Raw genomic sequence first — 26,581 nt, 5'->3', positions numbered from 1 at the left:
TGACAGTAACGCTCTTTAACTGCAGTAACAAACTCTGAGAGGTCTGAGACGAGGTATTTATGTCATGCATTGGCCATAATGTAGAAATGAATAACTTAACATAGTCATTACCCAGACTCTGGAACTCTGCAGGATTAAATGGACGGTACATTGGGTTGCAGGATTCTCAACTGCTTTGGTCACAGTAATGAGGATATTAAAGCAACTGTTTTTAAAACAGAACGGAATGAAAAGCAAGGACCTTAAAGGCATAGTTTAGCCAAAAATGAAAATGTCCTTCTTATTTCCTCACTCAAATGGTTATAAGCCTTTATGAACTACTTTCTTCTGTTGAACACGTGAAGATGATGCTGAATGTTGGAAAAAAGCAGTCATTGGCATCCATAGTATAAACAAAAAGTCTTTTTTTTTTCCAATAATTTGTGTATTTTCCTTTGTGTTCAACAGAGAAAACGGAAACCAGTGGAGGAAGCAGAATTTTCATATTTGGGTGAACTGTTCCTTTAAATTATTCAGTAACATTCTTCATGATGACTTCTAACAGCTATATGAAGCATCTCCTACTGCTTTTCCTGGACTCTTTTCAGCCAATGACAAGTCAAAGGGTGATCAAGAAACCAGAGTCTCTTCAGATTGGTTTCTGTCAGAGCTGCTCATTTCTCCCAAGATCCCGATGGTGACTGTGTGCTGTCATATGTGGATGTTGTGGTATCGACCTTTGGCAAGATCTATATCCACTCTGCGAGCTTCTGCAAAGCTCAGAAATGTTGTTAAACCCAGCAAGTTGACCACTGTAATGAGGCCGAACACTGACGCCCAGGAACCTGTGGTCTCGATTAGGTACCCCGAGAAATACACCATGATGACCCCTAAATGACAACACACAGAGCATTGCTAAATACTAATAAACACACTGTAAAAGGATCATTTCTGTTAATCCTTAAAAAGGGTAATAAATAAATGTATTGAAACTGTTCTTACCTGTAAACGCTCCACAGGTATTCATCACCCCTAAAAGAAAAAGAAAAAAAAAAGACATAATATTAGGGCCGATTTTGACTTCTAATGATTGTGAAAAACCATTAATCGAGATAAATGACATTTGCATCATATACAGCATACCGCCCCCTTTTCAGTTGTACACATTTGTTTCTCTTAAAAGCGTGAAAGACTGCATGCTTATGTGTGTGTGTGGCGTGCACACAGTCAAAAGCATGCGATCAGCATTCGGTCTCACTCACACACTGAGACAAGCAGAGCACACACACATCTAATGTCATCTTAACGTGGGCGCTTTAAGGGTCAATTAAGTGTCAAAACGCGGTGTTTATTGATTATTCATAGTAACCCTCATTTGTGTAATAAACAAACAAGTTGAGAATCAAAAGACATGTGAAAGAGAAACCATTAAAGTGACAGCGCAATATTCCTGCTGCCGCCAGTTTTTATCACTAATCAAACATCAAAAGGAGAAAATCCCTCACTGCTCTTGACTGAAGGAACATTAAAGTGTTTTTTTTTTTTCTTACAGTGAAGATGCTTAAAGCACGGTTTGTTTCATATTTTTATTTTATTGTATTTATTTTACTTTCCTTTGCAGGGTGAAAAATTATTATGTATGCAGTTGAAGTCAGAATTATTACCCCTCCTGAATATTAGCAACCCTTTTCCTCCCCAATTTCTGTTTAATGGAAAGAAGATTTTTTTTTCAACTTATTTGTAAACATATTAGTTTTAATAACGCCTTTCTAATTACAGATTTATTTCATCTTTGCTATAATGACAGTACATAATATTTAACTAGATATTTTTCAAACTACCAGCATTCAGATTCAAAGTGCAATTCAAAGGCTTAATTAGGGTAATTGGGCAGTTCACTGTATAACAGTAGTTTCTGTTATTAAAAAAATATATTGCTTAAGGGGGCTAATAAAATTGACCTTAGAATGGGTTTCAAAATATTTAAACCTGCTTTTATTCTAGCCGAAATAAAAGAAAAAAATTATTTTTTTAATTATTATTAAAGAAGAAAAAATATTAAAGGAAATACTGTTAAAATTCCTTGCTCTGTTAAACATTTTGGAAATATTTATTTAAAAACAAATTCTCTGGAGGGCTAATAATTTTGACTTCAACTGATAATCGTTTTTGAATAATCGTTATTACAATTATGACCAAAATAATCATGATTATGATTCTTACCAAAATCGAGCAGCCCTACGTATTATGATTTAAAGGAGACAAACAAAATGAGCCTCACCATCAGACTATCATATGCTGGGTTCATAATCGCGCTACTTTAGTATGTTTTTTTTTTTTTTTTTTTTTTACATCAAGCTAAAATTTAGTTGAAGTACAATTATTTGAACTGAGGCAAAATCCAGATTCACCGCAAACATGCCCCGCATATACTTCATTTACAATATACCTGCAAATATTTCATTTTCCTTTTTGTATGAACCCAGCTTAGAGATCTTTTTGTTCAGTAGAGCAAAAGATTTTTAGATGATGGATAAATCACGACAATTGTGGTCCTTGTTGAATAATAAAATGCAGAAAACAAATAAGATCTATATCTCCAGATGATAAATGAAGGTTGTCTGAAGCAAAATCACTGGTATTAGCAAAAAATATAATTTTTACAACATTATTACCTCAACAAACTGTCCTGATCGTGCTCACAACAGTCTGGAGCATGTGACAATGTGACAAAGTATGTTTGGGTGCAAATTATTGTTTCTTGCACAGACCTCAATGCATCGTCGGGAGCCACTGTATTCATTTTTGTTTCGCCTGTATGTTGTTTTTACCCTAAAAATGCCTTGCTTTCTATTTCTCAACAAGAAACATGGTTTAAAGTAAAATTCTTCTATAGTCAGAGGAGAGAGAGCCATAGAAGCTATAAACTTAAAATTCTCTTTATGCCATGGTAAAAAAAGATCAAGTTTACCACATTTTATAAATAACACTTCTCTATCGTTATAAAAATATTCTAACAATTAAAGGTCACCAAAAGCAATAAATACACAAGGTAAAATACATTAATAATGATCAAATATAAGACAAAAATCTAAAAATGAATAAAATTTTAATTTTACAAGAATTCACATTCAAAAACATTTTGTTTCATTCTTTCATTTTCTTTTCGCCTTAGTCTCTTTATTAATCTGGGGTCAACACAGCGGAATGAACCGCCAACTTATCCAGCATATATTTTACGCCATATTTCATTTCAATATTTAAAAAAACATTTCATTTAAAGTCTCCCTAGACAAAAATTGTCATCTGATAACATTAAAAACGGGGCAATCCACAAGAATATGTTTACCTGTTGCAATATTGACATTTTGGGGGTTCTTCTCCCTTGAGTAAATGTTCATGTGTGAGTCTTATGTGTCCGATACGCCATAATCTCATCATGTTTTGATAAAAAAAATAAATAAATAAATAAATAAATAAATAAAAATAAAAGAATTGGATTTTGTTCCCATTTCAGGCTGGATTTCAAAAAGTCCATTTTTTGAGCACTGACCCCATTCTGCTAGCCATTTGTTAAAAACGTAGTGTTTTATTAGTTGCTTTCAATCCGAAGGTGGGATTTTGCTCTCCCTTATCTAGGGCCGTATTGATGGAAAATGAAGAGAAATGTTGAGCAATACACACATACAGATTTATCCCTTTATGTGAACAGTACATACCAAACAAAGCACCGGCACAGGAGGGAGCAAGATCTTGAACATTCACCGAAACCCCACTTGAGAGACAGAGAAAGACAATTACATTTGGACATTGACATTATGCATTTGTTGAAGATCGGTGCTTCCATTGCCTGAGAACTAAAACCATGATCTGGGCGATCAATCGAAGGAGATTTTCATGCACATTTTCTTCAGTAAAAGTTGTTCTAGTAAACCTCCAGCAGGTGCGTTCAGATGAAGCAGCATTTATGAACAGTAGTTTACTGACAAAATAGGCAAAAATATTCAAAATCTAAATCATTTGTTTGATAATGACATCGAGATTATTCTGTGATAATGACAGCGGTGTCACTGAACTATGAACTATGGATCTATGTAGTAAATGCTGCATTTGAAAATACCACATTCAATAATGTTTATACTCCAAACTCACTTCATAACTTCAGTGTAGTGCTGGAGATAAATCCTTTTTGTGAAATGTGATTGTAGTCGTTTGATTATGCTTAATCAATGTAGTAGTAATCCTCGTTTATAACGCAAATCTATGGGTATTTCTTTTTTTTTTTTTTTTCAGGGTATTTGGAGTTTCCACACAAGATCGCCCTCTAGCCTTTGTAGGAATTTACTGCTGATCATACAACCTTCTTTCCCTGACAAAATGTGCATGATCACAGCTTTGCTCAAAAGCATTTGTAATTACATTTGGATTAATCGGCCAGCATTTCCTTGTGTTCTCATGTTTGTATGTTTAATCCACACGTAAGCAGTCAGTGGTTTTACCTGTGGCTGAATGTGGTAAGGCCCATAGTAGCGGACACGAAAGCCACAGCTGCAGGAAAGGTGGTGGTGCCACACAGAAACAGAGTAAACACACTGGAGACGCCCATGGAAAAGAACTGGAATACACGCAGATTAATGCATTATTATACAATATATATACTGTTAAACCATTTACAGTCAGTAGTAGGGATGCACGACATACTGATAACTGTCATATCAGTGTTGGCCGAAGTTATCGTTGTCATCCCAATAACAAAAATAAAATCAAACATTTTTATTTACATTCATTAAATCTTGATTATTTCTGCTGGTAAATGAGATTTGATTGTTGTCTTTCAAGTGATGTGCACACATCCGACAAACAATTTACAACAGTTTGTGTCTTTACTGTATTTGTTTGCCTTTTGCAACCAGCTATATCAAGGTATATATTTATCAGCCCTTATATCGGTTACCGCTTCCATATATGATGAAATATCAGGATATCGCCAAAATTGTCCATATGCATCCCTCGTGATTAGCATTTTGTATGGATCATTTATACTTTCAAGTATTAAATTGATTAAAAGTGTCAAATAAAGACAACAATGATACAAAAGATTTCTATTTCCTTTAAATGCTATTCTTTTGAACGTTCAAACTTACTTCACATTAAAAAAACATTTAAAATGTGAATTAAATAGATTATATACCAAATCAACATTTTATTTTATTATTATATTTTATTAACATTTTATTTGAATTAGTATTAGAGCCCCTACTATTTGTTTTTAAAAATGACCTTCCATGCCATGTGTAACACAGCTCCAAGTGAAGTAAAATATCCAGCTGATGTTTAAATATTGATTCATGTATAAAAGAGTCGACTCGGAGTGGTTTGAATGAATTGCCGCTGTATTGAGTCTTTAGCTCGAGTGACGTCAATAAAGAACTTAAGCCCCGCCCATTTGTTGCACATGCAGACCCAGGAAAATTGAATCCCTTGGCTTCACCCACAAACACAGTAGAAAGAAAAAGAGGAAGACAAACACTGTAGCAGATCCCGGCTAAATAATGTCATGAAGACGTGCTCTGAAGTGTGAGGGAAATTTAGTGTAATTTTAACTACTCAAAGATGAGGCTGTGAAGAGTCAGTGGTTGAAGTTTATTTTTGAAAAAAAACAAAAAAAAACATCAGCATTATAGCCCCACCCTTGTGCTGTGTTACCGTCATTTTTCTGAAGAGTGCTTCAGCAATCTACATGCTTACAATGGGGGATTCGTCGGCCGTTTGTTAAAGGAAGGATCGGAAGAGACTATTGATGTGTGGGACTTTGTCAGAACTTGACAGGAACTTTACAGTACACAGTTCATAAAAATGTGCTAAACGGATCATATGAGAGTCGTTGGGATAATTAAGTAAAAATAAATGCATATTGTAAGACAACGAAAGTGTTTTTTGACCTTGCATGCATATCAGCCTGGCTCTTTAATATTTTAGATCAGTAGTGTTTTACACTCTCTTTGATTTAATTAATACAGTAATGATGAGGCAAAGTGTGTAGCTCAAACTGACCTGCATGAGTTTTCTCACTGACGCAGTATCAAAACCTTTAAGAGACAAAGAATGAAGCAAGAGCATTAGCGTGCCAGCTGAGGAACATTTGACCATTTTTATAAGACAATTATAGTGGTGTAGACTTGACATTTACAACACCATAAAACTCAAACAGACTCATAACAGCGGTGGGAAAGAGCAGAGTCACAACACTGAGGAACAGGCAATACCTCTCTATTGTCCAGCAAATAGACATGGAGATGAGGAACAAACGCTTTCGTGTATGAGTGTTTTCGTACCCTGACTGATTAGATGGTCTGAAAGGCAGCCACTAAACAGGGAAGAGGGAATGGCCACAAACCATGGGATCACATTAAACACCCAACCCTGAGGAAACACACATGCAGACACACACACACACGCAAACACAGATGCGCACAATGAACAACATGTACGTTTGAAAATACAGTTTTGAGAAATTAATCATCCAAAAACCTTTATTTACTCACCATTCATTTGTTTAAAACCGGTTTTTGAGTTTCTTCTGTTGCATAAAAAAAAGAAGCGATTTTGAAGAAAGCGGTAGCCATTGACATCCATAATAGCAGGGGAAAACACCATAGAAGTCAATGGCTTTGGATAAAATGGATTTCCAACATTCTTCAAAATCTCTTCTTTTGTGTTCAACAGACGAAAGAAACTCAATCAAGTTTGGATAAAGCGAATGGTGAATAAATAATGCCAAAGTTTACATTTTTGCATGAACTACCCCGTTAAAATATAAAGCCTGTTGCTGAAGTTTAACCGGAACATGCTAACATGACTAGCGCAGTCTCAGAAATCAATTACAGGTTGTTTTCCTCACACAGACGGAGAGAAATCGCAGTATGCACACTGATATTCTTCTGCTTTGACACAGATCATGTTCTCGTGCTGTCTGAAAGAGCGCTGTTCAGTTTACCTTGGCATCAGGGAAGGTGTCCTTGAAAAACGTTGGCAGCCATGACAGAAGTGTGAAGAAGGTGCTAGCAGTGCACAAGTGTGTAATAATGACGGCGCTGAAAAACAGACAGGAGTGTTTAAGACTTGTTTAAAATGAAGACACCAACAAGCCAAAAAAGACATTGAAGGTACACCTAGTTACTTTTCCTAAAGACAAAGAAAATAATATTTACCCCCAAAAATGGAGGAAGGAATTGGAATTATGACATGGAATCATTTGATCATGGCCAACAGCTAATGGAACCTTTTCACAAAACTGTTACGACGCGTTTAACGGTCATCATAAAATCTTGAAAGTTTTTAATATTTTGCTTTTTAAAAAAATTTCAACATTTATATGCATTTATGAATGTTTCATAGCATCTTTGCATCAAATTAATTGCAGTAAATTTGACATTATTCTCTCCTCTGACTGCCGTCATCAGACTCACACTACTTTCCCCATTTTCTGAAAGTCTTGATAACACCATTGTGGTGTTTTTCGTTTATTACTACAGCAATTAGGATTGTAAAAAAAAAAGATTTGTAATCTCCCATTCACTGCGCTCTAAGTTTACCCACCTATGACAACTTCTGCTGCTGAGAATCCCGGAAATGTGAAAAGGGACTTTAGCACATTACTGCCGTATTAAAGGTGCAGGAGGTGATTGTCTACAGAAACATTTTTTGTTCTGCTGGTTAAAAGTCTCTTCACATTCCAATAGTACTGATTAAAATAAATGATCTAAATGTGTTTATATTAATTTTATATTCTACAATTATATTATACAGTTCCCATAATTCTGATAAGTAACCCAAAATGTCTCTCAGCAAATGTAGATTTGTACATCTGCACATCTGTTCATGCAAATCCGCCATTAGCGCGTGTACGCACACTGTGTTCATGACATGAGCACACAAGAGAGATGAGAGTGGTAAAAACAAATGCTGAATCAATATTGGAGTTACTTTTGCACGCTGGAGGATGGATGACACCATGGCTGAAGTACTTCTTTTAGACAGGTAATGTTATGTTTTAAAACTATTTTAGTCACTCAAAGCTAAAACAGATGTTGTTGTTTTATGAATGGGTTAAATGCACAGACGAGTTGTTAAGCCACTAAAATCCTAAGGTGAACGGTTGATGTGACTATTATTAGTTTCATAAGGGACCTTTTTACAGCATCTATAATGTAGATTTATATTAAACTTAACAAACAAAACACAATAGCGCTATTCCGCCTAGCCTGCTTTACTGACATGAAGTTGTTATACAATATGAATGCATTCACATTGATTCATGTTTAAAGAATGACAACCTGTGATGTGCTCCCTATTGTTTACCACTACCAAGGAGCTTAGAATCACCAAGAGGCAACACTCAATAGAATGTTCAATTGCAACAGCAGTGCCCAGCAACAGCCCCGGATTCCGCCATTTTGGAGTGAAAGCGGTCGGCTGTCCATTGGATCTTATCGCTGTTGTGATGGCAAGTAGCTGCTTTGTTTTTTATTTATTTATTTTAAAAGCGCATTAAAGCTGAGATACAACCTGAAAGATGACAATACAACACTTACCATCACAATCATCAGCACTTTTAATAGTTTATTTTACAGATTTATAATATGCTGTTGTTCTATTGGAATTTTCATTCCAAAATGGCCGTTTCCCCAAATCACACTAGAGTGTCGTCTCTTGGTGATTCTATGCTCTTTGCCGCTACTCTGAATATTAGGTCTGAAATAGCATGCAAGTATGGCTTAGTAATAGGTGTAATTCCTGCACACCTCCAGCCAACCACTAAGCATATGGTAGTTGCTTTAGGACAGAGCACATGAGAGTGAGACGAGCAGTCCTTGCATGCATGAAATATCGCACACTGACAAGTTTTGCTTGCTACACAACTGAAAACGTGCTAGATATAAAACAGTCGTATTATGACAGAATTTGAGTTTGCATTTTCAGGTCATTGTCCAAAAATCAATAGATTTTCAATGCAACAAAGCTTGTAGAGTGCCATGAACACATTCAGGATTATTTGCTGAGGTTTATTCATTTTGTTTTGACTGTACTGTATGTGTGTGTTTTTTTTTTTTTTTTACCTCAGTTTCAGCTTAAAATCATCTACCAAAAATAAAATTCACCTGCATTATGGATATCCTGAGGGTGAGTAAATTAACATTTTATGACCTTTCAGTTTCATATTTTATTTTATTTTTTATAATTTAAAGTGTTGTCTTCAAATTCATGTGGCAGTGGTATGGTTCTTTTTTTATCTGCTTAACTTCTAGTATTTGCATTTAGGCTACGTTTGCGAAGACCATAACCCTTTATTGGCCACAGAGCTAATAATAAAAATCATTTGGATTTATATTAAGGAAAGCAGAAAAATACATTACTTGCAGTGCATTATTGCTAGAACAATAGCAATCAGTAACAATCATAAACACCAGAACACACACTCTCTCTCTCAAGCACAAGGACAGTTGGGCAGTAACAGCAGCAGTCCTTTAGAATCAATATCCACATTTTTCCTCATACACTAATGTCATTTTCAAACTAAAGCATCCACGTCACCTGTGCAGTCAGAAACACTATAAATAGCGGATGTGAATCAGGCTTTTATGGAGATCAGTAAAGACGCTTTGTTCAGCATCCATTTTCTCGCTCACACACGCACACGCACACACAATTCAGGTGCTAATCTCACCACACAGCTGGCTGTCTGAAGAGCCGCAGCCAGTTCCTCTTGGGTATTTTGGACTGAGTCCCGGCACTGCCCAGAGACTCCAGTGTGATGATGGGACCTGTCAAACACAAGCACAATGGCCTTTAAACAACAGCTAAACACCTGCTGAGGCCAAAACAGAACTGCTGCTGCGTCTGATCTGCATGATCTGACTGGAGAAACACAGACACTGATCCTCAAGCACTTGTTAGTTAACAGTGATAATCTATTATTTTTATTACATTTACCCATATATCAGCCAAGATACCAAAAAATGGCTTTAACACTTTTACCAAATTAGCGTAGCATTATACAGATATCTAAAACACTTGATTCTGATTGGTCAATTATGGTGGTAGAAGGATATTTATAATGTTAGTAAACATGTCTATTCTGTATGATCTATGTTATTCTCAGTTTCTCTGGATTTACTGGAGTTTTTACACTGTAAAATAATTACACAGGGGGGTGTTAAAGGCTACTCATTACAGCAGTTAGATTTTAATTAATTATTTGAGCTACTAGGTAAAATACATAATAATTGGGTACATTCTATCTACGCTACCTATTTTTTAACAGTAATAACAGAAACATTTAAAAAGTGAATAAAACTTATCCATATTAGCTTTGGTTCTAGAAAGTGCACATGCGTCAACGTCCAGGCGGCAAGTGTGGAATTCATATTTTTCGATGTCATGGCTGCAGTGGAGAGGCGGCATCACTATTTGTCAAGCTAAATGGTAAGTTTTTGTTTATATTTTTTATACATGAATGCAAATGTAAGTTTGTTTTGTTAAAAGGTATAACATTACTCAAATATCAGCCTTTTACCTTTATGTGCTTCCCCGTGTCTGTTGTTGATGCCATATGCTGCTGACTGCTAACGTTGATGACGGCTACCGACAGACGTGCGTTATCGACAGATAAAACATTCACCCACAAATGAGAGTAAGTTACGTTTAGCATTTGCATCTATGATTATTCAAATATATTGTTTTGTACATGGCTGAAAGAGCGAATCTGCAGCACACCATTGTTGTTCTTCCGAATTGTTTCATTTTAGAGAATGAGTCACCACAAGATATTAAAATTGCTTGCATTTTGTACATGTCTGGCATGCTCCGGTACTCTAACAATGCATTAAATCAAAACAACTGCTGATGATCGTCTCTAATGAGCGAGTTCAACTAACCTTAAAGAGGGTCACACATGCAGCAGCATTCATTTCAGAATTCTAAACATAGGTCTCTATCAGGGTGTACACACAGGCGGCCCAAGTCGGCAGTGCCCAGCCACGACTCGTGACACTGTTCATATTTCTGCCGCATCACAGAGCGCCATCTGATTAGTTTCATTTTAAATAGCATGCGAATGTGTGCGTCTGGTGTGCGATACTTTCAACTGTCATGTGCGCACCTGACACTTTTTAACTAAACTTACCCTTCACAAAATAATTATTAATTTAACACATTTTTATTGGCTAATTATGATTAGTATTAATATAGTAAAAGAACTGTTGCTGCTAAAAGTAGAGTAAATGTTTCTCAAATTTTTAAGTAATTACTAATGATAATTAGTAGTTAGACCTTACCTAATTTCTTTTGGTATGTTACCACTGTTACATTTAGATTCTATTTACCCAAATATTTGTGATAGAATCTACCCTACAGAAGTGAGTGGAAAGTGAGTGGAAATTGTTCCATTAATTTTATTGGGTAGATTCTATAGGTTGTTTTTATACAGTGTAGGTATGGGTTTAAATATAACAATATAACTATATATATATAACTATATATATATATATATATACATATATATATATATATATATATATATATATATATATACATATACATATATATATACATATACATATATATATATATATATATATATATATATATATATATATATATATATATATATATATATATATATATATATATATATATATATATATATATATATATATATATATATATATATATATATATATATATATATAAGCGCTGTCAAAATTAATGCGTTAACGCATTCGATAAATTTGAAATAATTAACGCCTTAAAAAAGTTTTTTTTTCCTGTTGTGGCCAGGGGCAGTTTCCCGCTGAGTCGACGTACTTTTTGGGCCGGGCTGATCATCTTCTTATGATCTGATTGGCCCATAAAACACTTAGCAGACTGTCATGTTTTTCTGCCCAAGCGATTGACAATCCTTTGAGCTGTCACGCTCTGAAAGTAAGAGGTTTTTTTTCAGACAGAGCGGCTGTGCGACATAATTTGCAGCCCATTGGTTTTTTTCTTTATTGACATTGGGCTGACCAAACCACAAACTTCCATGTTGGGCTCTGTGTAACGTAGGTGTGTATTTGTCAGAATAGTCGGAAGAGCAGAAGCGGAGAGCAGGCTTTTGACATTTGTGTTTGCACTCTGCAGCATACAGCGGGGCACAAATCAATATATTCCTGTCTATTCTATCTAGTTACCTATCTGTCCATATAAATATACTTTTTTAAAAACTTTTAATCTGCACCACGGCAACTTCCTCCTATGCTGTTTCCTTAACCTGCAAGTCTTTATTTTACAAATTTTAAAGAATGTCTGCTTCTCAAGCTCTATGAGGGGTGTCAGTCTTGTATTTCAAGATGCACTCGGTCAGAAGACAATCGCTAAGATATCATGCTATTGTGTTTTTGATCGTCAGCATGATGTAGGCTTATAGTGAAAAAAATATGTATACAATATGGTTATAATGATATGTATACATGATCAAACTATTGTGCAACTTAAGTAACTTTTTTTTTTTTACATTTAGTTTTGTAGTTCGGACAGAAACAAATATTTGTTGCATTTTTCAATTGTTTAAGGTTATTTGATTGACAATGTAAAATCTTTTAGCTTTGTTTGATGTTTCATTGTTGAGTTGAACAATTTTTTAGGGTCTCTGACACATTGCTTTTATTATTTAGCTTTGTTTTATTAATCAACATTAACTGTGTGCATCAGCAGGCAGTTTTTGTTATGTTTATTATTTATTAGGCTCCCTCAAAACACACAGACACACACATTTCCAGTGTGAATTATAATTTTATAATAATAATAAATATAAAAAAGTATAAATTATAAAAAAGTTTTTAATTTGTCAACTCTCGTTATTTCCTATATATGGCTTTTGTGCTTTTATAGAATGGGAGTTGGTAAACATTTTCAAGGGCACACACAGATAGGGAGCATTTTGATTGATGTAATGGGCCGCTCTGGCCCAAAATGCCAGGGCTGTTTTTTTTGTCTCAGTCCAGCCCTGCAATGAGTGCAATTGTTTGTATTCAATACTTTATTATCATTATTGTAATTTTCCATTTTCCATATCTGTAATACTTGTATTTTGGCATTTTTTTTGCAGTCCACTTAGAATCCAACTTGGAAATCAATAATATCTTTATTGGCATTGATTGTTTTGAAATTCAAATGGTACCGCCATGCCTGTGTTTTTATTTCTGTAATAAATATGTCTGTCAAGCCAGGATCTTGATGGTTTATTGTGGGTATGCTGTATACATGTAGAAATCTGTGTTACAAGTTACACCAAATTTTCTAATAATAAATTATATTTTGAATTGAAATAGTATTTGTCTTTTTGAATTTTACATTCGAATAGCCAAAATTACAAGTTTAAGTCTTTTAAATGCAGTCGATTAATTTATATATATATATATATATATATATATATATATATATATATATATATATATATATATATATATATATATATATATAATTTTTATTTTTTTTTTTTCTATAAAAGTACGCTGATATTTCCTACAAAATAACCCTTGCAGGGTTCAACACTAAGAATTTTGTCTACTGATTCGATCGGGCCAGTTGTTTAGATTTTTATTTGCCCTGGCAAAATTTTTACTGGCCTACCAAAAATAAATAAATAAAAAAAGAGAAGTTAATGGCTATTTTAATCACATATTTTAAATATTGTGTCAAAAGTAATGTCTGTGGATCTAGTATTTCAATACCAGCGACCTTCGTGCTGTGAGGCGACAGCACTACCTACTGCACCAAAATGAGCCAATTTTCAAAAAAAGTTTTCTTTTAAGATTTACAAGAGTTGTGTTCAGTTGTAATCCATTTCTGAAACTAAAATCAAGCTGCAAGGTACCCGGGCAGATATTAGCATTTATATTGCTGTATTTGTGTGTGTGTGTTTCAGTGTGCTGTACATACCCTCTCCTTTCAGCAGATATTTCCACATGCAATAAGCCCACAGCACAGACAAAAGCCCAGAGACGTAAAACACACTCTCCCAGCCGTACAAATCCAGCATCAGAGAGCCCACACCTCCTATCACCAGAGTCCTACACACACAAACACACAGTTACACACACTCAAAGACACATCTGCATGAACTAGAGGCTGTAAACAGAGTTCAGTATCAGACACTAACCCCAGGTATGAGCCGCTTCCCACTGTGCTCATGAGGAAACCCCTCTCACTCTCCACAACCTTCTGAGAGCACAGACTGGCCAGAGACGGGTAATGAACACCTGAGCCACACAGAGAGAGAGAGAGAGAGAGGGAGGGAGGGAGGGAGAGTAAGAGAGTGAAAACAAACATTATCATTCACTGCAGCACCATCAGTGGATTACTATTGCGTTCATAATGTGGCTGATAACTAGGCCCACACAAAATCTGCAGCTTTTTGGTGCAGTCTATTTATTTACTTAATGTCAGTAATATTATTGACAAATATAAAAATGTTTATGATTTATTAACAATACAGTTTGTAAGTAATATTTTCTGTCTTTTAGTAGTTTTATTATATGAGAGACTTGCTTTGTTTACCAAATAAGTGGATCTAATTGTATTTGCGTTCTGATCATCAGATTAAAGTTAATTAACGTTTTTTCATATTTTAAGTTTAGTAATGATACTCCCAAAATCATTCTGCATAAATCCACAGATTTTTGTTTTTACAAAATTCTACAAAAATAGCAAAAATTTTGATTTGACAGATTCTGTCTGGCCCTACTAATAATCAACAAATGGTCAATGTTATTCTAGTCTACTACATTTATTTGTGGCAAGTGATACATATAATAGTTATTTATTAAATTATGTATTTATTTGTGTGTAAATAATCAATTATTTGTTTCTTGTAGCCTTCTACCACTTCATAAACACTAAAATAGAAGTAAAAGATCTACATGTGGGTTCCCGCACTTTCATGAACAGCAGATTTAAAGACTTTTTAAAGCACCATTCATTTTAAATCAGGCTCCTTTGGGATTTATACTAGGGTTGAGTTGATAGATGATGCCATCGTCCATTGCCAATGGCTGATAAACATCACGATGCTGAGCTGGCATAGTGATTCTCCACCCCACTCCCATCGTAGCAGCAACCCGCTCATGAAACATACACTTTTAGGCCCCATTTATACTAATATCTCTTAGTTTTAAAATTACACTTTAGAACGAAAATGATCCACATCCACACTAGCATTTCATGTAGCATTTCTGAATGGCTCTCCGTCCACACTATACCGCTGAAAACGCATATCACGTGATCACACACACACAGGCATGTGCTGCAGCATACGCACACATCTGATGTGACGTCAAACACCTTTTTAATCCCTATAGGATTTTCCCATAGGCTTTTCAAAGATTGCAAATAATAAGCTCTTTGTTCAAACCGTTCATTGCACTGTTCATTACACTTACACGTTTTGTCCCGCTGGATAATCCTCACACAAAAATACAACTTTGAGCACTTTTGGACCTTAAATCTAAAATGCAAGAACTGAAAAGCTAACATTACACTATAAACGGGCTATAGAGCCTTCGAGGCGCTCGTCTGCGACGTCAGCACCACCCTGCTACAAACAAATTTTTACGCTTATTTTTAGAAATATGGTCCATGATCAAGAGTTAATCTCTCTGTTTATTATATTATAATCCACTCTATATATTATAAACAAATAAATACGCAAAAAACACATATACCTACGTGCCTTTTGGATCATTTGACAAGGGAAATACATCTGTTTTGCTTTACGGTTGTTCTTAAAGTTTTGAAACTGTATGTATAAATGTGCCTACATAGTATTATCATAAGATGTATTTAAATAAGTGTATCGCTCGCGTGCACACAGTCTGCTCACCTTGACAGAGGACAGAAATGAGGCGTGAGGAGGAACAAGTCTATCAAATGCCTGCAAGTTCCATCATGGATCGAGAACATTCGATATTCTTTTTATGTCATGAAGTACAGCGAACAGCAGCTCATACAGTCACATCTGCTATACATTTTAAGGAGGAGTGTAAATATTGCAGTTATGATGAAGTTAAATGTGTTTAGATGAAGAAAAAAAACTGACGAAAAATCACTTGATCACATTAAAATGGCAGTTAATATGTATGTTTTTCTTACACATTTACATTATTGAGAGCAGGCTGCACTGAAAAGTGGTATCTTTATAATATCGTTTTATTAAAATAAATGATCAACAAATTAGTCTGTCTCGACAGCCTTTGCAAATGAAGGCACCATCTACACACAATATGAATTCCAGATTAGAAAAACACCACAATAAAATACTATTCATGAAAATACTTAAATAACTGACAAATCCAAATGTCCAACGCAAGCGAGCTGTACTCCAGTCCAGTTCAGCTTGATGACGTATAATGTCTCCGACACCGCCTGTAGTCCCAAGCATAACCGATTTTAAAAAATCAAGAGTGTGATGTAACTGATGTGTTTTATCTCGTAGAACAAAACGTGAAAGTATCTTGAGTTTGTGTTAGCCACGAACCTTATTTAAGCGATTTTACTGAAACCCCATACAAAAAACCCATCGACTTTGGGACGAGGAAACCGGAACTGCTGAAATGCTAACTCGCTACCGGGTTTTTGCATACAAATTGACATCATAGTTCCTCCACTCTACTGTATAAGATGGAAATGTAATATTTCCCCACTTTTTTAATTCTTTTTTTGACAATTAATTTCAATTGTTGAAATAAAAACAAACACAGATCCTTGAAATTGCTTGAATTAAATTTGAAGTAAAATTGGTTTATGGTTTTAAGTACTTACTACCAGGCCTTGAATCCATGTGTCTGAAATTCAAGTACTTTCCCTGGCATTATTCTTTAAAAGATTATAAACTCAATTCAAACATCCATGCAAACTTATTCTCTAATATTCTTCAAACTACAATTCAGAATTTAATTGTATTAAACTAAAAATCACAGCAAACATTCAGATCTGCATTTGTACTGCTTCTGAACCAAAAATGTAGATTCAGCAAGTCAACCCTTCATTAGTGAATGCGTTATTATTTTGTTTCATATAAATTACATTTGTTTTATATAAATAATATTTTTGATTAATATTTTTAAACTAAATTAATATCTTTATAAAAGTCTGCAGCAAATAACCTTTTAAGAAGCTCTAGTAAATTGCATTTGATTTCTTTAGTTGTGTATAGAGTAATTAGCTAGTTATTTACTATACTCCAGTAAGTAATATTTCATCATAGTATTGTGTTTTTGAATAAGGGCTAAACGATTTATTAAAACTAAATCACAATTTGAAACATTCCAATTAGCTAATCACTAATGAGATATGAATTTAAAATAAATCGTCACCTTAAAATTCTAAGATTCTATCAGACATTTTTGTCAAAATTGAGTTATTTACAAGTTCTTATTAAATGACAACTTATTTGCATTATGGGATGCTTTTTTATAAGTTGTTTACATTAAGACTTTTTATTTAAAAAACAAATGTTACACACCAAGTGATGCTATGGAATGCAAAAACATTAAAACTCATTATCTCAAAATCATTTAGAACGCAGATAGAACCTTATAATTCCGAGGTGACGGAATGTCTGGAAATATATTTACACCACCCAGGAGCAGATGCACAACTGTCCTCTCTGAGTGACAGGCTTAACCAGTAGAGTGAGCTCACACACATATTTCTATTAATCATTCTGATTAATAATGTAAATATACTCTTTCTGGTAGTTGAATACCTGACAAATTGATGCCATTAATTACTTGTTACCTTAAAGTGTGGACAAAAAGCTGAACTGACCCCCTCTGTGCTGATAAAAAGAGTAAAGTGATAATCCTTATCAAAATGGCACATTTTACAGTAGCCCAATGCCTGTTTACAGACTGCTTTAAGAGAACACAACAGCCATACAATGACATACAGCATAATTACTTGGTTAGACCACTTAGTTAGACTTCCTCACTTTACAAACCACAGCACAATTACACTCTATTCCACAGCAAATGACCTCTTCTCGTAAAAAGGGGGTCAGAAAGGAACATGTAGTAATTTGCAAGCAATCTGGAAGCGAAATAAGCAGTTTCTTCTAACAAAAGCACTGCGTGAATGCAGTTTGCAATCCCTCAGAGAAGGGATTTAATATTGTTTTGTCATTTTTTCAAGGTTAAAAGTATTATCACGCTTCAATATTTATCAAAAAAAATAATCAACAATCAGCAGTGTGTGTAAGGTTGCTTACCCTGAAGGAGACCCATGAGGAAGCGGGAGAGGGTCATGGAGAAGATGGGCTGCGAGCAGAAATGGGCCAGGATTGGTGTGAAGGCCGTCATTGCTCCCCATGCAGCCGCTGACAACAGCATTACTTTCTCTCCTCCCACCCTGAACAACACACACATCCAGACAAACAAAGCATCTATGAGTATAAATCTAAACTTTTTGGGGAGTTTTGCATTTGAATGTATTTGAGAACCATATCATCCAGAATGCAAATGCAGGTCTTGTAATGTGTATGCAAATTTTAATCAAATTTGCTTTTTTTTAATTATTATTATTATAATTATTTGATTACCTGCATTTATGCTGTTGATTTGTTTATTTATTTGTTTGTTTATTATGTTTATTATGTTTGTTTATTATGATTTGCCTTATGTTTATTTATTTTAATCTAGTACTGTTTACAACATAACTGTGTGTATCTATTTTTATACACACACCCATGTATATACATTTATAGAAAATGTTTATTTAGATTTTTAAAATATTTTGTTTAACATAAAATTATAGATTATTCTGAATATATATGCAAATATGCTCTATACAGGGATGGGACATTGAAATGTATTTTAAAATCAAATACCAAATACCTCAATTTTACATACATCATAATAAACTACAAAACACAGAAGCCACAAATGTATCAAAACAAAATACTGTGTTTTGAAAATACTACAAAATACTTTTACTAGGAAGCATGGAATTTCTTTAACCTTACATCAATAAGGCCATTGGATCAGTCCCTTAACCATTACACTGACTTTGGGTGCTTTCACACCTACACTTTTGTTTCGGAACGCATCTTGTTTGCCTAGTTAGCGCGGTTCGTTTGGCATATGTGAACAGGCCAAAGTAATCGCTCCGAGATCGCTTGAGTGAGGTGGTCTCGGCTCGATTGAAACGAACCCTGGAGCGGTTCGATTGCAGTGAGAAAGTGATCCGATCCGAGCGCGGTTATATCACAGTGTTTTATGGATATGTAATAGGCTTACGGCTATATGAAGAGAGAATTATGAGTAGGGCGGGAAGTTTCGCAAGTCTCCGGATGATTGCAAACGATTGCAGTGAACCGCTCCAGGGTTCGTTTCAATCGAGCCGAGACCACCTCATTCAAGCGATTTCGGAGCGATTACTTTGGTGCGGAACAGAGTGCGATTGCCCTGTTCACATATGCCAAACGAACCCCGCTAACTGGGCAAACGAGATGTGTTCCGAAACAAAAGTGTAGGTGTGAAAGCACCCTTAGTGAAGTAAACAATGTTTGACAGCAACAGCATTTCTCTGAGCAAGTTTAATTCAGCTTCTTTGCCAACTCATTCACCTCTACTCCTCTATATATATATATATATATATATATATATATATATATATATATATATATATATATATATATATATATATATATATATATATATATATATATATATATATATATATATATATATATATATATATATATGAGAAGGTATTCATAAGCCTTTGTTTCTCTTTCATTTTAGTATAAGTTTTGTACAAATTTTTCAGAAATTATGTATTTTTTTCTTTTCTTTTTTTTGCAATTGTGCTCTTCAATACACAACATAAAACTTGATATCTCAAAAAGCTGGAGTTTTTGCACATAAACATTTCATTACATATATTCTGCTGCTGCTGCCATGTAACAGGAGTCTGGAGTTTTTAACTTGTATTGTGCCACTTTGACATCTTTAGGCATACATCTTTCCTCGTCAATACCTACACAGCGCATCTGCAAATCAACTATTGGCATGCCAATGAAGTATTGTAGGTATGCAAGACACTAAAGTACTTTGATACAAACTATTAAGCCATTTTCATAAACCCTATAAACAAATTTTGTATTATGTACTATTTTGTATTTGAAATACATGCATCATAAATACTGCCCATCTCTGGTTGTATTTACAAAAGTATGTGTGTGCTTTTATATATACATAATAAATATACTCAGCACACACATACATATCATGTAAATACAAACTCTTTTGTATGCGATTAGTCATGATTAATCATAAAATATCACTATTTTATCTGTCTATGTATATATAAGGGCTTGAATGACTTTAGATTTTAGTCGAATTTTATGTTATCAAAGTCAAGTCGTCTAGTCGCTGGTGATGTCATCAATAAAACACAAGATACAAATATTTTGCAACATCCCATCATCTGCTCTAGGGTATTTGAATGGAGCGACCTAACTGCTATCTGTTTTACGGTTTAAAGTTTACTCAAAAGTTCACGTGAATCTTTGACGCTGACATGTTAAAAATAACATTTTAAAAACTACTAAACATAAATTAAAAATAAATAATCAGATTTCAATAATCATAATTTCATTTAGTGAATGTTAATGACACGTGTGTGTAAAGCTGTCATGTAGCTCAAGTCAAACCACAAGATCTGCAAAGTGCGACTAGTCGACGTCAATCAAAAAGTGTCACGGCAGAGCATTAAATATGACTAGTCGGTGCAACCCAAATTATATGGTTTGTTCTGTAGACTATTGAAAAAATATATAGCTTAAAGGGGCTGATAATTTTACCCTAAAATGGCTTTTAAAAAATTTAAAACTGCTTTTATTCTAGCCGAAATAAAACCAATAAGACTTTCTCCAGAAGAAAAAACATTATCACACATACTGTGAAAATGTCCTTGCTCTGTTAAACATCATTTAGAAAATATTTAAAAAAGGGAAAAAAAATTCAAAGGCAAGCTAATAATTCTGACTTCAACTATATATTTTTTCTTTTTTTCAATGAAACTGGCTATTTATTAACTAATTTTACTATTACGATATATATATATATATATATATATATATATATATATATATATATATATATATATATATTTTTTTTTTTTTTTTTTTTTTTTACTTTCATGCTTTTTCCAAACATTTTCACAGACCCCTTGAGGTCTAGTCTCTGGACCCCAGTTTAAAATGCCCTGTCTTACAAAGCCTTATAGTGCCGTTTCATTTTTTAGCTCTGCAGCAGGAGACTAATGCATTTGCATCACCTACTTCATCACTTTAGGTGCTATTTCTAAGCAGGTTGTGGCTCTCTGGTGGCTACTAGACCTAGAATGTGCTGTAAAAGTATAAGTGCGCATCATGTTATGAATTTCTGCAGTTATTTTGCTATCATCTTAATGTAAACAATGAGAAAACTAAAAACTAAACTGTATCAGGTATATGATCACAATGAACACACTTGGTGTGCTTTAGCATGTACAGTTAAAGTCAGAATTATTAGCCCCCGGTTTATTTTTTTCCCCCAATTTCTCTTTAACGAAGAGAAGATTTTCAACCCATTTCTAAACCTTATAGCTGTAATAACTCATTTCTAATAACGGATTTATTTGATCTTTGCCATGATGACAGTACATAATATTTGACTAGATATTTTTCAAGACACTTCGATACAGCTTGAAGTCACATTTAAACGATTAACTAGGTTAATTAAGTGAACTAGGCAGGTTAGGGTTATTAGGCAAGTTATTGTATAACAATGGTTTGTTTTGTAGACTATGGAAAATATATAGCTTAAAGGGGCTAATCATTTTGACCTTAAAATGGTTTTTAAAAAATTAAAAATTGTTTTTATTCTAGCCAAATTAGAACAAAGACGACTTTCTCCAGAAGAAAAAATATTATCAGACATACTGTGAAAATTTACTTGATCTGTTAAACATCATTTGGGAAATACTTAAAGAAAAAAAAATTCAAAGGTGGTTTAATGGTTCTGACTTCAACTGTATAAGCTCCCTCATAACTGTTTGCATATCAAACACAACCTGTTCAGCAAATATTTAAAGCAGTATTCACAGTCGAAACTGACATTTTTAAAACAGACACACCTACAGTATGAAACGGAAACTGCTGACACATTAGCATAAAGTCTAAAAATATATAAATGAACGTGCACCCACCCATCCTTTCCAAGTTTACACCTTTACACATTACACGGGGAGTAGTTCTTTTACTGTGAATAAATAGATAGTACTTCATTTACTGAACACTGATCCTGTTTCAGTAGTCACAATTATTTACATTCTGTCAAACATTAACTTTGAAACTGGAAGGTGCTCTTCGAAATGCTACGCAGTAACACTCCACAAAATATTATGGAACTTCTATTAACATATTATAGAACTTCTATTAACTCATTTCAAACTGTTATTTTATTTTTTAATTAACCTAAATTTTAATTACACAAAGACATTCCAATATTAGCTTGAAGATTTTTGCAGATTTCACTGAGTCAGGTTTTAGGAAAGTTACAAATTAAATGTAAGACTTAAAATCACCATGTTGTTCCCATTTGTAAATATAACACAGCTAATTATATTTGGAGAAGTAATAAAAAAAATTACAACACCATAAAATAAAAAAACACCATTCTAAGTCACTTTTGTGCATTTCAATGAGCATTTAGAGGTAACGAAATCTGTGATGTAATTTAGTAGCTCCTCCCCTTATTTAAAAACAGCCAATAGCATTTTGTTTTTAACCATAGCTCTTCCAGTCAGAGTGGTTGAAATGAAGCGCATCAAATAAAAAGCTATCAAAAAAAGTATTTAAGTGGGCGGGACATACTAGAGAAAATTTGATTGGTTCGAAGATTTGATGAGAAATTAAAGTATGAGGTGACTTTAACCGTTGATCTATTAAGCCTTTAATCCATCAATCTTGTAAATGTTAATTTTGTCACTGTTTTGGGGAACTCTAGCCAATAGATATACAATATATAGGGCTTCTAGTAGTACCTAGAATAGCAAAGTCGAGTAAAGGAGGTTGAGCCGTCTCATTTATGGCCCCTAAACTCTGGAATAGCCTTCCTGATAATGTCTGAGGCTCAGACACACTCTCGCAATTCAAAACTAGATTAAATACCTATCCGTTTAGTAAAGCACTCGGTGCATCACTAAGCGGGTTTCCACACAGGTTTCTGCATCTAGTTTATATACACTATGAACAGCAGCCCTGCTAGATATTCTCTATATTCTCCATTTCCACCTGGGGATTCTCATCCCGAGGCCCTCAGACTATGCAAAGTCACTGATTCGATTTAAGACCAGCGACGAGATGATCCCAAGGTTTCCATATCCTGGAACAGGCCATATCCTGAGCAGCTGCTGCGTTGGTCATGGAGTAGTGGAGAGCATGAGACTGAATCCTGTGATGCCCCAGGGACAGACGAGCCTTCGCTGAGGCCCAGCTTACAGCCTCCGCCGCTGAGACTACAGCTCTGCACAAGACGTTTGGCCAGCAGAGAAATTAAAATAGTGGTGCCTAACTGAGTCTGGTTTCTTTCAAGATATTTTTTCTTCACTTTCGCCAATTTGTGAAGAAATTTAACCAATTCGCCAATTTCTACGCTGTTGCCACAAGCTTGCATGGTTTGGGATCGGTAGAGCTACGCATCGATAGATTTGCTCTTCAGTGTTTAGACCAGTGGTCACCAAACTTGTTCCTGGAGGGCCGGTACCCTGCAGATTTTAGCTCCAACCCTAATCAAACATACCTGAACAAGCTAATCAAGGTCTTACGAGGTATACTTGAAACATCCAGGCAGGTGTGTTAAGGCAAGTTGGAGCTAAACCCTGCAGGGACACCGGCCCACCAGGACCAGGATTGGTGATTCCTGGTTTAGACCCTCAGTATTAATTATTAAACCACACTGAACTGAACTTAAACACCAAAAAAAATGTTTTATGTGAAGCTGCTTTGACACAATCTACATTGTAAAAGGGCTACCAAAATAAAGGTGAATTGAATAGATATCCGTAAGACAGAAAAATTAATTCTAACATCTAAAATACTTACATCACATAACTCACATCTTTTAAAACCATGTGGAAAGCCTGTTGAGGAATGGGAACAGTGGATTCAGTGGGCTCTAACCTGTCACTGACGTAGCCTCCAAGGACCTGAGTGAAGCAGTAGCCCCAGAAGAAGCTGCCCAGCACCATGCCCGTCTCTCTCTTGGACCAGCTGAAGCGCTCCGCCATGCTCACGGCACAGATAGGCATGGCCACACGCGCACAGTAGAGCAGGCATGTCCCCAGCAGCAGAACCACTGTCCAGATCCTCGCTACTGGCCTGTGGACATGAAGATACAATATATGACACAAGTAGCCTTTAAATTATTGTTTAATTAAATTTTTACACCAAACAAGATTCACTGGAGGAATCACACAGGCCAAATCACACAAATTCAGTTTACGCTCTGGCAGGTAGTTTGATGTAGGTTCATTTGTTTCAGATGCACTGATTCACTATGTTTTTATTCTATTTACAAATTTAACAAGGTTTATTTGAATCATCTGGCTTAGAAAATATTTTTCTCAGTACAAAAAAAAAAGTCTTGTTTAGTGTTAAAATTACAAATTACAATTTTTAAACATGATTAAAAGACACACTACACGTCATTTGGTGTACAAATACTTCATATACCACAAAATCAAAGAAAATGATACATCACAGTGCAGCCTCAAAATTATTTGTCATTTTATTTTTTATTATTTTTCCTTTGTCCTTTACACCAGTTTTGCCTGTTTGCAAGAAAAAAGCTTTTATTTTTGATCACGTTATAATCCCTGTTTAAAAATATGCAATGTGAGAATTAGTATAACTTTTCATTTTTACACTGTAAAAGGCAACAGTCAACTTTATCAAATGAAATGAGTGCAGTTAACTCCAAATTTGACTGAAAGTTAATTTTACTCATTTGAAAAGAGTTTTGAACTCAGTGATGAAGGTAATGGAGTTAATTAAATACCTCATTACTTCACCTTAAATGAGGTAAGTTCACAGTACTAATATAGATTCGTTTTTAAACTCAAATGGTTTGTAGCAATCGGTTTTCTCAAACGGTTTGAATTGCCTTAACTTATTGGGTTTTTACAGTACTCAGTTGGTTTGAGTTCTCTTCATTTATTGGGTTTTACTGTGCTCAAATTGCTTCATTTACTCAAATGGATTAAGTTTAAAGTACTCATTAGGCTTAGTTTTTGAACTTAAATGGTTTGATGCAATCGGTTACCTCAAATGGCTTGTTACTTTAACATTTTGGGTTTTACAGTGTACTGAAAATCAGTTACACTGAAAGACAATAGACTATTATTTCACCTTTATTTTGGGTTTCTATTATTTATTTTTTATACAAAAGTTAAGTTAAAACATTAAACTAGACAATTTACTTCCATTTAATAGACATTATGTAGTTATGAAATAACGTTTGTACACGTCATTTTATGTTGACACCGCACTAGGTGGTCTCATCATTGACCATGCATGTATAGCAAAGGAGACGTGGATTTTATGGCTTTTTTATAAAATAAATAATACTTCAATAATGGTCAATAAAATACTTTATAAAGCGTTTAGTGATTAGTTATGCATCTACAAAAGAATAACTAACATGTTTGATAAACTGAAAAGTTATAAGAGCGAAATTAATAATACCAAGACAAATTTAAAACATTAAATGATGTCCAAGAATACAGCGGATTCATATATTTTTGTAAAAATATTAATATATAATGCAGCATATTTACAGAACTTCATAATCATAATAAACTACTTAATTATGTGCATTATTTGGATGAAAGTTTGGTGAGGTGGTCTCACCTTGTCCAGTTCTGACTTGACTCTGTCCACTTCTTCTGTGATCCGGCTGCTCCGATATTATCTGCGGGGTTTTCCTTAATACTGGACAAATCTGGACAAGAGTTCTTTCCATGTTTTTGTAGAACTGCCATTCAACGACATATATATATCCTTCCCCGCGTCCCTCAGCGTGTGTGTCCTCTCGGGTCAGTCTGTGCGAGCGTGACAGGCAAAAAAGCAAAGCAATGAAAAAAAGATGTTTCTGTCGGAGTTTGTTGGCGGAAGCATCTCCTCACAGCTGCTCTGCCGCATCCATAGCGCTCCGGCGACGGCCACACACGAGCAGGCTTTCGGCTTTCGCAACTGCAGCGAGGAGAAAATCAGCCTTTTCCTGATTCCTAAAGTGTTGATGATCATCCACGTGTCAGTTTCTTTTTTCAGCCACGCAGTTCCTCCAACCACTGGCGCCTCAAACCAGGAAGTAACGTGACTCAGCCCCTTTCACTCGCTCACAACAACACTGTCAGACAGAATTTCGTCTGGATAAATATCTCTGAACGTAATATGCGATTTGTTTTTCATGCGGAATGTGAGCGGATACGTTTAGTTATTAAACATAATTAAACGACTGAT

At 34.8% G+C, this 26,581-nt stretch overlaps 1 protein-coding gene across 1 annotated transcript; it reads right to left on the bottom strand.

Annotated features, from left to right (window-relative positions):
* slc17a9b (solute carrier family 17 member 9b) lies at nucleotides 1-26,340 on the bottom strand. Its single transcript, NM_001002635.1, has 13 exons — nucleotides 25,970-26,340; nucleotides 24,242-24,439; nucleotides 18,284-18,423; nucleotides 14,180-14,279; nucleotides 13,960-14,090; nucleotides 9,707-9,803; nucleotides 6,977-7,073; nucleotides 6,315-6,402; nucleotides 6,034-6,068; nucleotides 4,479-4,594; nucleotides 3,699-3,754; nucleotides 982-1,011; nucleotides 1-869 (listed from the first exon to the last, which is right to left on the bottom strand). Exons 1-13 carry the CDS (start codon nucleotides 26,098-26,100, stop codon nucleotides 691-693), a joined length of 1,398 nt encoding a protein of 465 aa, NP_001002635.1. The 5' UTR covers nucleotides 26,101-26,340; the 3' UTR covers nucleotides 1-690.
* Between the last annotated feature and the right edge of the window lie 241 nt (nucleotides 26,341-26,581).

The sequence above is a fragment of the Danio rerio genome, chromosome 23 (assembly GCF_049306965.1).
Source record: "Danio rerio strain Tuebingen ecotype United States chromosome 23, GRCz12tu, whole genome shotgun sequence".
Taxonomy (NCBI): Eukaryota; Metazoa; Chordata; class Actinopteri; order Cypriniformes; family Danionidae; genus Danio; species Danio rerio.
The sequence above is the reverse complement of the archived record's forward strand: the minus strand, read 5'-3'. Positions and strand labels throughout refer to the sequence as shown.

Bases quoted from the DNA above. Each gene is read 5' to 3' on its own strand.
- slc17a9b (NM_001002635.1), bottom strand. From the start codon at position 26,100: ATGGCAGTTCTACAAAAACATGGAAAGAACTCTTGTCCAGATTTGTCC. The intron at 24,440-25,969 runs GTGAGACCACCT...TCATGTCCACAG, and splicing joins TCAAGTCAGAACTGGACAAG to GCCAGTAGCGAGGATCTGGA. The intron at 9,804-13,959 runs GTATGTACAGCA...TGTGTTTGACAG, and splicing joins ATATCTGCTGAAAGGAGAGG to GTCCCATCATCACACTGGAG.